Genomic DNA, 14593 nt, shown 5'->3' with positions numbered 1-14593 from the left:
CCAACAGGAGAGAGACAGAAGATGTCAGGATGTAAGGCAGGCTGTGAATAAGTCCATCCAGCGGCAGTAAGGGAGGGCTTCTCGGGGCAGGTGATTCCTGAGCAGGGTCTGACAGCAGATTGTTACCACCGCTACATGCAGCTGCCTGTTGCTTAGCTTGTTTAGCTCCTCTGTCCCAGCGGCGCAACTGGGAGCCTTAGCTACGCAGTCCTCGGGGCAGACGCTCTGCTTGTTTACCATGTGGGAAGCCTAGGCTAGGCTGGGAGAAGTTAGAAGACTTGCCCGGCCACTCCTTTCATTTTGGGGTCTAATCCAAAATCTCATGTGAATATTGTCACGTGTATTTATACCCCCAAAAATGCAAAAATTATTTTGTGTGTTGCCTTTTTCCACTTAAAGGTGGTTTATAATTATTTAGGAGACTCATTAGTTATTCTCATTATTCAACTCCTTATTTCTTACAAAGCTGAAAAATTAGAATTAAGTGAAGAATATGCCATTCTCTTTTGATAGCATCTGTCTGTCTATCCATCTCTCCATATACCTATCTGTCCATCCGTCTGTCAGTCTGTCCACCTGTCCATCCACCACCTGTCCATCCATCCATCCATCCATCCATCCGTCCATCCACTCATCTCTCCATCCGTCCTTCTAGCAAGCAAACACTTACTTGGATGGTGGTCCCTTAAACTTACCTGTGGTGGTCCCTTCCTGAGGCCACTCTTACAAATGGAATGTGGCATTTTGGAAGCTCGTGGCAGTTTACGCTTCATTTTACAGAAAGCCTTCCGTGTCTTTTGTTTTCTCTGCTTCCCAGGAGGGTGAGCCGTCTGTCAACAGCAATGTCACAGCATTTGCACTGAAGGCAAAAGTCGTCTACCCCATCAATCAGAAGTTCCGGGTGAGAGTTCTGAGCTCCATCTTAGAAATGCATTTAGTTCAATAGTGTACTAAAGACTGGGGCAGGAGTGGGGAGATTAGATGTGTGATTTGGGGCCCTCTTTCAGGGTTTTATGGCAAGTCATTTTAATAGGCATAATGTTGAGGCTTTGTGAGCAAAACTTAGGGTTAATCCATTTTATGACCACATTGGCAGGACAAGGCATGCCCATGTCATATCAAGGTAAGGAATTACTGTAGTTCCTCATATCCCCAGGGACACCAGGTGACAGCACAGTAGGACAGCAACCTAGTAGGACAGCATCCACTTTGCCCTTTTAACACTAATACAGATAGTGACTCCGACACCATTGCTAACATTCGTCTTTATCCACAGACCCCTGGACGAATGCCAGCACTGGCACGTACTGAACACTTCCTGCCGGGCTGGCACAGGGCTCAGTGTTCCTCGTGCATTAGGCATGTCAACTTCACAATGTCCCTGTGAGGTAAACAATATTGTCTCCACTTTATACACAAGGAAACAGATCCAGAGAGGCTAATGACCTGCCTGAGGTTAAATGGCAGGAAGTGGCAGGGCCAGACTAAACCCTCCACACCTGGCTACAGATCTTACACCTGTCACTGGGAGCTCCCACTGCGGCTGGGAGTTTTGCAGTGAGTGGCACCGCGGTGCTGCGAGGGGCCCTCAGCCTGTGACGCACTCAGGGGAAAAGTTTTCGAGTCAAGTGAGTTTAGCAAAATGCCGCCTGCTGTCCTGGTGGTCAGGAGGACAAGCACTGGAGTAACACCGACTCAGTCCTAACTCCCATCTCAGCCATTTGATGTGTGGCTGTTTGCTGACTTATCCATGCCTCAGTTTCTTTGTCTATGAAACGGAGATGATGGGTGCTCCCCCCTCACCCAATTGTTTTGAGCATCAAATAGAATATACACATAAGGGCTAGACCAGTGTGATATCTCAGCTCTCAGTGTATGTTAGATTTTTTCAATTATTGTTTGCTTTTGAAGAGAGCCAGCACACACCTTGAAGGCTCTGAGAATTCCTGCACCAAAAAAAATACTCTCTCTTGTGTAACACAGCCTTTCCCAAACTCACTTTTCCACAGAACCCTTGTGGTAAGCAGTAACTGGTTACAGCTCACGGAACCATTCCCCGGAACACGCACTGGGAGCCATGCCCTTCACATAGCTATCTGGAGGGGGAAGAAAGGGTATTTGTTCATCACCAACACCCGTGGCTGGGCAGCCCTGTGGACAGGCCCTGTGGTGGCCCCTGGGGGTCATCCAGTGATCAGGGGAACATTGGCCTCTCCCTGGAGGCCCTCACAGTCTGGGCAGATCTTATACATGGGAGATTGCTTGTGACCAAAGAAGCAAGATAGAAATGACCAGGGACCTTCAACTGGAACCCAGCGTGGGCTATGGGGTCTATGCCTGAGGGGCAGGGGGGTTCAGCCCAGCAAACAACCAGTGCAGTGTGTTTCAGGTGGGGGGGCAGAGTCTGGAAAGGCCCCAGAGAAGGACATGACCAGGCGGGGCTGGAGCCGCAGCCAGCTTAGTAGGGCTTGGGCATGTGAATCCAGGAGCAGCAGAATCAAGGCTGGACGGGGGCAGCCTGCGTCTGCTGAGTCTCCAGCTGTGCTGGGTGCTGGGCTCTGATTCAGGAGGTCATGGTGTGCTGGCTTGAGCTCGTTGACCAGGAGCTTGGGGCCTGTTTGGGGGGAGGGGCCTGGGGGAGGAGGGTGACCCTCACATCTGTGCAAGTGAAGAAGAGCAGGTGGTCAGCAGGGTTAGTGGACAGAGCAGGCCGGGGGTCTGGGATAGCAGCGAGAGAGGTGGGAGAGGGTGGGAGGCTGCTCTGGAGGAGGTCAGAATTGGCAGCGAGGGGTGGGGTGCAGGTGTATGTTTGGGGAATAGATTCAGGTTAGAAGCTTAGGGGTAGGAGCCACGTGCAGAAGGGCTGGCCTCATGGGGACAGGTGAGTAACAAATAAGCTGTGATTCGGGTCTCTGGGGCATGGGCGTGATCCTGAGGCAGAAGCTCTGTGTGTCCACTCACACCCCTGACCAGTCAGCTGCAGCCAGGCTCTCCTGCGAGCCGCCATCGTGTGCCACCAGGGGCAATTGCTAGAACAGATCCATGATGTGTCATGTGGAGTAACAGTGATTTCCCTTCTGCCGTTCCAGCCTCTGGCTGATGGATCCTCCAACCCGTCCCTGCATGAAAATTTAAAGCAGGCTGTTTTGCCACACCAGCCAGCAGAGGCCTCCCCTTCCAGCAGCCTGGGGAGCCTGAGCCAGGTCGAGAAGGATGACTGCAGTTCCTCGTCCAGCATCCACTCGGCCACCAGCGACAACAGGGTTCTCAGCCGTACCTTCCTCCGGGTGAGGACCTTCCCAGAGGTGCTAGCCTGCGAGAGGTAAGGAGGAGGAGGCCTGTGGTTTGGAGCCAGTCAGTGGGTCAGAGGAGGAAACAGAGGCCCAGAGAGGTTAAGTGATTCAGCCACAGACACACAGTGACCCAGTGTCAGAGCTGGGGATGTTTGTCACTTACTGTGCAGTGTTGGCCTGCACTGGAGTTACAGACTCAGGCCTGAAACCTGGTGTATTAGTCTATTTATGTTGCTATAACAGAAATACCTGAGACTAGGTAATTTATAAAGAACAGAGATTTATTTGGCTTACAATTCTGGGACAGCTGCATCTGGCACGGGCCTCAGGCTGCTTCTACTCATGGTGGAAAGTGGCAGGCAGCCGGTGGATACAAGCAGATCACATGGTGAGAGGAAGCAAGAGAGAGAGAGGAGGTGCCAGGGTCTTTTAAACAACCAGCTCTCACGGGAACTAATAGAGCAAGAACTTACTCAGAACCCTCACCCCCCAGGGAGAACATTAATCCATTCATGAGAGATCTGCCCCCATGACTCAAACAGCTTCCAACACTGTCACATTGGGGATCAGATTTCCACATGAGGTTTGGGGGAACAACACATCCAAACTCTGTCACCCGGGGAGAGATGGCAAGTTTCCTCCTTTAAGCACTAACATGCCTGTGCATGTCATCACAGCAGCTAGCATGGACTAAACGCCTTCTGTGTACTGGGCAGAGTGCCAAGTGCTTTGCAGGGATTAATTATCTCAGGAGCACAACGACCAAGTCCCTTGTTCACTGCTGTGCCCCTATTTCCTGGCAGGGGGAACCTGGGACAGGCTCAGTGATCAATAAATATTAATCAATGAATAAACGAATTGCTCCTAACAGCCCTATGAGGTGGTACTATTATATCCCCCATTTTACAAAGAATAAAGTGAGACACGCAGAGGCTGAGTGCCTTGCCCGAGGTCACACAGCAGTGAGTGACAGAGCCAGGTTTGACTCAACCACCTTCCCTTCGAAGCCCATGCTCTAAGTCACCAAACTCTCCAGCCCAGAGCAAGGCTCAGCAGCTCAGTGGTAGGTGCTCAAGAAACTCAGTGTGGCAGGTCCATGTATTGGTCCTCTGGCTCCCTTCTGCTCTGAAGTTCCCAGAGTCCAAGGGGTGTGATGAACCAGGGCACGGCCCGGCTCAGGGCTGCAGAAAGAATGGGCTCAGAGCCTTGAGCTTAGTGCTGACCCTGAAGGTGGCCCAGGGAAGCAGAGGTCTTATTGAATAGGAGCCTTCTTGGACCAGCCCACCCAGGATGAGGACGGGTGGTTTTCAGAATCTGGACTTAGAGGATTTGCAATAGTTTCGGTGGGGGTGTCATCATTAAAGATGCATTTGCTATGAGGGAAAAAAGGTCAAAGACCTTTATTTACACTCTGCCACTTATCTGCCTGACTCAGTTTACTCATCTGTGAAATGGGCATAAGAATGTCTCCATTACAGCACTGAGGAAAGATTACACATGATGACAGATGTGAAAGTGCTCAAAGAAGGATATTATATTCATTTCTCTTGCCATGACTCTCTTCATATGTTTTATCTTGGATGTCCCAGGCAGCTTCATCTCTGACACTAACTGTTCCCTTCTGATCATTCATGGGTTTCAAACAGCTCATTTGATTCCTTCTTACAAACACTTGTGCAGGTGTTAGGAATCTCAGCACACTGCAGAATGAAATCTGGAGTGAGATGCGCTGTGGCTTGTACTGAGCAGGGATGTGTAATGTTCTGTGACCTCACTCCTCATTTCAAACACTCTGAAAGTCTTCTCTGCTTCTCTTTTGATGTTGCAGTGCAGACATTGACCTGTGTATCTATAACCTTCACTTAAAAGATCTGCTGCATTTGGACACAGCACTGAGACAGGAGAAGCACATGGTAGGTGGTGATGTTCACTTTCTCTCCCTCTCATGGGGACAGGAACTGGGAGACAGGGCTCCCTGAGTCCTTGTGACCCTTGAGAAACTGAGCCACCCCAGGAGAGGGGAGTGGGGGCACCTGGCATCCAACCACAAAATGGAAAAGCAATTTGTGCCTGCAGATGGGGCACAGCCTCTACCTTAACCAGAGCTATAGGGGCTTAAGCAGAAAGATGAGTGAGAACAGTATCTCGAAAGGAGCAGTAATACTGATAACACTTGTGAGCACTGATTTATTGAGTGCTTGCTATGTACTAGGTTCTGGAGGTATCAAACAGGGGATTACATTTAAACCCCACCACAGCCCAGAGAGGTGTGCACCATTATTATCTCCACTTTATAGGTGAGGAAGCTGAGACACCGAGAGGAAGACTTGCCCCAAAACATAAAGCTGCAGATGTGGAGCTGAGATGGAGAGTCTAGTCCCTTTTTATAGGCATGTGTTCTCTGATTGAATAAATGAGAAATCAGAGCCATAGACATTAGGAAAACAAGACTAGTCAGATCTTTGCCAGATGCGCATGGTCTCTGGTTGTATCAACCCTGGCTCTGAGCTATGGGAAGCCAGAGAGGTGAGCCCACTACGGCTACAGAACCCCCGATGGGCATAGCCAGGCCCCAAGACTACGAGGTTAAAGGGAGGAATTATTTTTCCCTGAGGCACAGTGTCTGGATTGTTGAATGACGGATGAGACCTACAGGAAAAATGGAGGAGAGAGACAGACTCTTGGAAAGAGAAAAGGAGAAAGACAGATGGACACAGTGACAGAGAGAACCAGAGACACAGACAGACAGATTTGCCCAAGGGCGCTTAGTTACAAACTGGAGAATAAAGGAGTCTCAAACTGGGGATGCACCTCAAAGAAATTTGGGTTCTGTGTGAGCAGAACTGCAACCATAAATTATACTAGAATTCAAGAAATAGAGCATGTCCCTGCACCCCACCTGCCCCACCCCTGCAGAGGTCCGTGGACATGGGGCACCTTTTAGTGGGCCACACCTGATCTCCTAGGGGCAGGTGGCTCAAGCTATTTTCTCAAAGGCTCTGTGCTCCCTAGGAGGATTGGTTGTTTCTGTGCTTAGAATCCCAGTGAGCCAGAAAGTGAGTGGTTCTGGCTGGCCTTGCCCGTGAAGAAGCCAGCAGGTACACACTGAGAAGGCAGCCTGCTGTCACGGGGAACCTTCTCCATCAATCACCACCCAGCACTGGTGTGTGGCCTCCTACCCTGCTGGGCACAGTGCCGAGCGAGCACCGGGGGCCAGTGCCTGCCTTTATGGAGCCCACTGTCTGGGGTGGCAGGGATAGTAAACAGACATCACAGAATATGCAACAGCAAACAGCGTGACAAAGGCAACTGCCAAATACCAAAGGGCACTTGAGTGAGTGTAGGGCTGGGGAGGGGTCAGACTTCCCTGGGGAGACATAGCAGGAACCTGGGGAAGTTCCAGGATCACTGGATTAGGGGTCAGAGACTTGGGCTCTGTTCCACCCTCTGACATTTAGGAGCTGTGTGTCTTTGAGTAAGTGACCTTCCCTCTCTGGGCCACTTTAGGAAAGGTTTACAGGAAATATCCTTTCAGCTCTTACTCTGTGGGATTACTGGGAAGTCAAGCGGTCCCACTTTGAGAGGGCTCTGTGGACAAAGCCCTGGGCTCTGTGCGGGGCTCTGTGCAGGGCATCCTTACGGTAGCGTCTTGACAGCACTTAGGCTCTGCTGGGCTCCTTCTGTGCAGTTTCGCTGATGAGGAACCTGAGGCTCAGACAGGTTGAGTCAGTTGCCCAAGGTCACACGGCTGATGGATGACAGAGTCAGAACCCAAATGAGATCTGTCCGAGGGCAAGGCCCATGTGTCCCCAGGGCCCAGCACTGCACCCTGCACGTAGTAGGTGCTCCAAAGAAATGTGTCCTGGATGCACAAAGGAGTGGCCCTGCCCTGGGAGAGTGGCTTTCCAGGATGGCCTTTCGTTCACTCAGGAGCACACCCTCGTGTGTGTGTGCTCTGTGCACAGGGTCTGCAGAGACGTGGTGAGCCGCGGGAAGCCATGCACATGAACACCACAAGTGTTGTTTCTCTGGAGGAGATCAGTCGGGGTTCAGGAGTGATTCAGACCAGGCATGACCGTCACGCAGCCCAGAAGGTTGGAGCTCTCTGGCTGGCCCTGGGCTTGTCTAGGAGGTAGGGGAAGCTGCAGTGGTGACCTTTAAAATCAGAATGGCAGAGCTGAGAACAGATCCAGGGATGTGGGGGGTGGGGGTTGAATAAAGAGGTGCATTAGGACAAGGGAATTTCTCATGGTGATGGAATGTTCTGTGTCTTGATTGTGGCAGTGCTGACCCGAATCTATTCATAGGGTAAAATTGCATAGAACTACATGCACACACGCCAGCACACGCACACACCCAAGAAGTGCATGTAAAAACGAGCAAAAGCTGGATAAGACCTGTAGTTAATAGTATGGAACCAATGGCGATTCCCTGGTTTTGGTATTGTGCACAGTGACATCAGATGCCAACCCACGGGCAGAGCAAGCTCTGTAAGATTTTGCACCTTCCTTTGAGTCTATAATTACTTCAAAATTGAAAGTTTAAAAAATGGCCCTATTTAAAGGGATAGGATGAGGACTGTAAATGTTGCTGATTCAGTTTGGGGTCACAAAGAAGATGGACTACTAACATCTTGAGAAAAGAATGCTACTGTATGCCACCTTGGGCTGCAGTGGGTAGGAAGCCAGGACACCACTTCTGCTAACTTTAAATGTAATGAAGGGCGGGGGAGTTTTAGGTTTGAATCTCAGCTCCGTCCCTCATTGCTGAGTGACATGAAGCAAATTGCCCAGCTTTCTCAGCATGGGTGAAGTTTCTACCAACCGCTCCACATGTTGTGGAGACCACATGATAGTCCATGTAATATATATACTAGTTTAGCACAGAAGAGAATTTAACAAACCTTCAGCCATTAAAAGAGATTGAAAATTATGGCCCTTGAGCCAAGTCTGAGCACACCTGTTCTTTTACAGATCACTTACAGCTGCTTTCATGCTATAGCAGCAGAATTTAGTTGCAAAAGAGATCTTACGGCCTGCAAAGCCAAAAAATAATTGCTGTGTGGACCTTTATAGGAAAAGTTTGCTGACCCCTGCATTTAAAAATGTTTACTGTACAAACATGTCTAACTGACCTTTGAGAAAAATGCAAAAGCAATTCAATGGAGGAATGCTAAGGTTTCGATAAACGGTCCTGGAGCAATTTGGCATCCATAGCAAAAAAAAAAATGGACCTCAACTTAAATTTCACATCTTATACAAAAATTAACTCAAAGTAAATCACCTCCTTAAATGTAAACTATAAAACTCTTTTAGAAAAAAATGTGAGAAAATCTTAGACTTGACAATGAAAGCATGACCCATAAAAGGAAAAATAAATAAATTGGACTTATCAAAATGAAAAGCTTTGGCTCTGCAAAAGATCTTGTTAAGAGAATGAAAAGACAAACTACAGAATGAGAGAAAATATGTACAAATCACATATCCACCAAGGATTAGAACCTAGAATGTATAAAGAAATCTCAGACTCATCCGAAAAAAGGAAATAATCCAATTAGAAAATGGGCAAAAAATGTGAGCATTTTACCAAAAAGGATACACAGATAGCAAGTAAACCCATGAAAAGATGTTTAATGTCATTAAGCCATTAGGGACATGCAAGTTAAAACCACAATGAGAGATCAGTACACACCTATTGGAATGACTAAAATAAAAAATAATGACCATAACAAATGCTCACAAGGATTTGGAGAAACTAGATCATTCATAATTGCTGGTGGGAATGTAAAATGGTACGGCCACCCTGGAAAATGTTTTGGCAATTTCTTATAAAACTAAACATGCAATTACTAAAAGACTCAGCAATTGGACTCCAAGGCATTTATCCCGAGAAACTTAGGATTACACAAAAACCCATACGTGAATGTTTATAGCAGCATTATTTGTAATAGCCCAAACCTGGAAACAACCCAGATTCCCCCTGCCCTTTTTTTTTTTTTGGTAGCTGGTTGGTGCCAGGAACTGAGCCTTTGTCCTTGGTGTTACAAGGCTGTGCTCTCACCAACTGAGCTAACCAGCCAGCCCCCCAGAAGTCTTACTATGTGTGAATAGTTAAACAAATCGTGGATAGGGCACTCTGCACTTTTCTGGGTGTCCCTGCTTATGGGAGGGCCCTTCTTGGTTTTGGGGACATCTTCATCTGTGGAGACAGGAGGCTGCAGTGGATGACTTTACACGTCCTGATTCCATAGGAGATTCTTTCACAAAGAAGCAAGCTTCCCCGTTTGCCTTCCTATTTCCTGGATTCATATGGTCATGGGGAATGAGGGGGACCCTGTGTTTGTTAAATAAATGAAGAAATGAAGGTTCTTCAGAAGCTTCATGAAAATGTAATCCCTTATAAGCCATTGTCAAGATTTATCATCTGAGGTCTTTTCCTATAGAAAAAGTATGTGTGGGGAGAGAGAGAGAGCAGAAAGGCAGGAGAGAAGCAGCGAGGGAGGGGGGGCAGACGCTGCTATTTAAACCTTTCTCTTGTTATCTTTCCTGTTTTGGCAATAGGTGTTTATTCAGATCTTTAAAACGTGCCTTCTTGACCTTCTTCCTAAAAAGAAGTCTGACGATGAATTATACCAGAAAATTCTTTCAAAACAGGAAAATGTGAGTATGTCTTCAAGCTATATTTCAAGGTAATTTAAAAAATAGTTTATTATAATACATAAAACATAATGTTATGATGTAAAACTATTTTTGCTTTCATGTATAAAAAGTTTATTACGATATACACTTTTAAACATAATATAATGATATATAAAGGTATGTATATAAATATAAAAATAACAATGTGTATTATTAAAATTTGCAAAACAATTGAAAGCAGACAAATGAGAAAAATGTTGGTCATACCCACCTCTTGAAGACAATCACTGTTAATATTTCCTGCACAAGTAGAGGGTATTTTTAAAGGTATCACTTGTTTATTGGTTATAGCTGTTTATACTGCTTTGTATTGTTTATATTGTTTCATGTGCAGCAAAAGAGTTAGGGCTTGGGGTCAGACTGGTCAAAGGTGGTGTCCTGGTTCTATTTTTTACAAGCTCTCAGAATCCTAGTTTCCTTCTTTGTGCAATGAAATAATTGCTGTCCTATGAGTGTGCAGAAAGGGTAATAGAAATGGGGGTGAAGCCCCGGCAGAGCACTAGGCCGTGAATATGTCATAGCTGCTGCCACGTTCGGTACCACACCACTGCCACAGTCGTCACCATCCTCCTATCGTCATCACGACTGCCATCATTTCACTTTATTACCACCACCATCACTACTACTGTCATCATCATCTTCATCAGCATGTCAGTGTTGTCGTCGTCATTATCACCATCATCATTGTCATCGTCATTATTGTCATCATCATTCTCATTACCACCATCACCACCATCATCGCCATCTTCCTCCTCTTCATTACCATCATCGTGACCACTGTCTCCATCATCTTCACTGCTGTAGTCATCATCATTCTCATCACCACCATCACCATTGACATCATCGCCATCTTCCTCCTCTTCATTACCATCACCATGACCATTGTCTCCATCATCTTCACTGCTGTAGTCATCAGCATTCTCATTACCACCATCACCATTGACATCATCGCCATCTTCCTCCTCCTCATGACCATCATCGTGACCATCGTCTCCATCATCTTCACTGCTGTAGTCATCAGCATTCTCATTACCACCATCACCATTGACATCATCGCCATCTTCCTCCTCCTCATGACCATCATCGTGACCATCGTCTCCATCATCTTCACTGCTGTAGTCATCAGCATTCTCATTACCACCATCACCATTGACATCATCGCCATCTTCCTCCTCTTCATGACCATCATCGTGACCACTGTCTCCATCATCTTCACTGCTGTGGTCATCAGCATTCTCATTACCACCATCACCATTGACATCATCGCCATCTTCCTCCTCTTCATTACCATCACCGTGACCATCGTCTCCATCATCTTCACTGCTGTAGTCATCAGCATTCTCATTACCACCATCACCATTGACATCATCGCCATCTTCCTCCTCTTCATTACCATCACCGTGACCATCGTCTCCATCATCTTCACTGCTGTAGTCATCAGCATTCTCATTACCACCATCACCATTGACATCATCGCCATCTTCCTCCTCTTCATTACCACCATCGTGACCACTGTCTCCATCATCTTCATTGCTGTGGTCATCAGCATTCTCATTACTGCCATCATCCATCATCATTTTCATCAACACCTTCATCGTCATCCTCATTATCACCACCCACCAATGCCATCATCTTCATTTTTATCATTGTCATTATTGTCATCACTCTCATTACTACTCTGCACCACTGTCATCATCTGCATCATTGTCATGATCATCTTCATTACCACCACCATCACCACCACCATCACCTTCATCATCCTCATTGCTGCCACCACTACCTTCATCTTCATTATCTTGATGATGGTGATTGTCATCATCCTTGTTAGCACAACCATGTGATTTGGGGATTTGAGAGGGAATATTTTTTCTCCACTCCTCTGGATTCCATAGGGAAAAATTACTCACTATGTCCCAGTGTGGAGGAGGTAAATCATCTTCATCATCATCCTCAGTACCACCACTACCATGATCATCTTCATCAGGCGAGACACATACTGCTTGACGTACATTATTTCACTTAGTATTTGTGGCAGCCTGTGAGTGACTACTATTTTGTTTTACAGCTAAGGAAACTGAGGCTCACTGAATTTAACTGACTTTCCAATGGTTAAAGTAATTACAATGGTGATTATATTTGTAATTATACCAGTAATAATGACACAATACTGTATGTTATAACAGGAAGAATAAGAGTTTTGGAGTCTGCAGACCTGAGATCAAATCCCACCTCTGCCACTTACAGAGATTTTTTACCTCGGGCAAGCATCTTAATTATAATAGTGGCTACTATTTCTTGAGACAGTCTAGCCAAGTGCTTTAAATGCATAATTACATTTAATACTCGCAGCAGACTTGAAACTTCTAGAATAGGACAAGAAGAACTCAGAAATGGCAGCGGCTCATTGGATCAGGTTGATACATGAAGTTGGAAGAATAGGGACAAACCTAGCACTGCCACTTCCTGCCTGGGAGCCTTTGAACAACGTATGTTTATTTCCCATATACCAGGTTCCTCATCTGCAAAAGAGCTATAATGTCTCTCTTGCAGCGATGCTGTGAAGATTAGAAATCACATACGGCCTCGACTTGGGTCCTCAGTAGCAGTTTTTATTAATGTTATTTTTTCTAATGAATCTGGACTCCCACTGTGTTAGTTACACAGCAATGAACACAGCTCTGGAGAAAATAGAACTGCCTCCCACATTCTGTGTTATAGTACAAAGGACTTCATACATAGGACACTCCTTTTCTTTCCTGAGTTCAGAATCAACTGGGAGACAAAAGGTCAGGGAGACGGATATAGAAATGTCAGCTCTATTACTGTAGAGGCTTGAAGGATGTGGTTTAGATGTGCAGCCATCATGGCTTCCTAGTACTGAATCCCAGAATGAGTTCAACTGTCTACCTAGTCACCTGCAAAGCTGGGCTACTTGAGGCTTCCCCACAGGGATGCAGGGCCTTTGCTCACCAGATCACTGTAGGCTGAGACTACACCAGAGCAATGGCCTCCCCTGAATGGTTCATCCCAAAGAGAAAGTACTGGGTGAGCTAAGCTGCTGCTCACTTCCTGCTCTTGAACCCACCAGTCAAATACATATCACTTTCCCCTTCCCTAAGGTGTAGTGAGTAATTCCTCCCCATGGAAACCATAAGAGGAGAAAAGAAACATTCCCTCCCAATCCCCCAGATGTCATAACATTTTCCAGGACTTCACGATGATTAAATGATACTATTTCGCTGTTTTTTAAGTATGGGTTGTTTGGGGGTTTTTTGAGGAGAGTGATATAGAAGAAAATTATTCGTTATTCTTGAGGCTCTGTGTTTAATAAGAAAATAGATTTTTATCATGAAACCTTAAGTAGGACAAAGCCCAGAGCATTTAGTTATTAAGAGAGATTTCATGATGATGTGGTGAAAAAAAAACATTTGTTTTTCTAGAATTTAAGAAACGTAAGATATTTTTCTTTATTTATTTGCTTCCCCCTTTCTCCCCCAACAGGATTTGGAGGAATTGGAAAAGGGACTTCAGGTCAAACTGTCAAGCACAGAAATGCTGGGCGCTGGTGACTCTGCCTACACCACCCTGGCAGACGTGGAGAAGAAGGAGAGAGAATACTCTGAGCAGCTGATAGATAATGTATGTGATGGGTTTTCTTTCCCATATAAAAACCTTGGTTTCTGGGACAGTTTAATTGGCTTGATTAAAGAGATGATACTGAGAAACACATTTAATACTTGATTTCCCTGTCCTGTTCTGCCCCAGAGACAAGGATCTGGTTTCTAAAGTTAAGCAATAGAGAAGGTGTAATTAAGGAGCAAAGATTTACAGAGGGAGGTTTTTAAATATAATGAATTCCCCTCATTTAAATTTTAAATCAGTCTTTTTATCATTCAAAGCAAAGATTGCTATAACGCTGGATGTCATTAGTGCCCTTTGGGATAGATAGATGCTGGCTGCTCACTTCTCAAATGCTAGGCATCACTCATAAAAGTGGGTTTTAAATTCTGGAGAGGATAGCTTCCCCAGATGTCCCTTCTTTTCCTCCTGGGTTCCACCACCCCCTGTTCATATATTATGTATTAAACAAACATTTCCTCGGCACTTGCTCTCGGCCAGGCGTTGTGCTGGCTACTGGGGATTCAGCATTCATTTAGACCTGGCCCTACCTGACAGATGCTCACACCAGCCTGTCAGGCAAGACCGACAGGTGAGCAGATGAGGACTTCCTGGCGTTACAGGTGTTGCAACAGAAGGAAACGCAGGGGAAGGCTGAGGAAGGCCCAGTGGAGAGCAGTTTGTTTTGCCCCAGGATTAGGAAAGTCTCCACAGAAGAAGGGACCAGCAAGAGGCTAGTTGGGAGAAGTGTGGTTGCCAGCCAGTGGGTGGGCAGAGACAGGCCAGGAAAGGCTGTGGAGAAGGCAAAACAAGGTAAAGTTGGAGAGGTCTGGCCAGAGGGTTTGCATCTTATGTCAGGGAGGTGGGAGTCACGGAAGGTTAGAAGCAGGGTCTGGCTTGGTCCAGCTTCTGTTTTAGAGGGATGCTCAGGTTGCTGTGTTGAGAGCAGTTGAGAGCTATTGGGCTAGTCCAGCAGGAACTTCA

The 14593-nt window shown here is 46.4% G+C and overlaps 1 protein-coding gene across 2 annotated transcripts in view; it reads left to right on the top strand.

Moving 5' to 3' along the window:
• Positions 1-14593, top strand: part of EVC (EvC ciliary complex subunit 1) — a 65261-nt gene that overhangs the window by 8991 nt on the left and 41677 nt on the right. For both annotated transcript variants that reach the window (XM_063108200.1, XM_063108197.1), the window contains exons 3-7: positions 818-901; positions 3090-3322; positions 5122-5206; positions 9854-9952; positions 13493-13630. In XM_063108200.1, coding sequence (XP_062964270.1) covers positions 818-901; positions 3090-3322; positions 5122-5206; positions 9854-9952; positions 13493-13630 — 639 coding nt within the window. The remainder of the gene's footprint in view (positions 1-817; positions 902-3089; positions 3323-5121; positions 5207-9853; positions 9953-13492; positions 13631-14593) is intronic.

This window comes from Cynocephalus volans, chromosome 9, assembly GCF_027409185.1.
Source record: "Cynocephalus volans isolate mCynVol1 chromosome 9, mCynVol1.pri, whole genome shotgun sequence".
NCBI lineage: Eukaryota > Metazoa > Chordata > Mammalia > Dermoptera > Cynocephalidae > Cynocephalus > Cynocephalus volans.
This window is presented reverse-complemented; position numbering and strand designations above follow the sequence as displayed.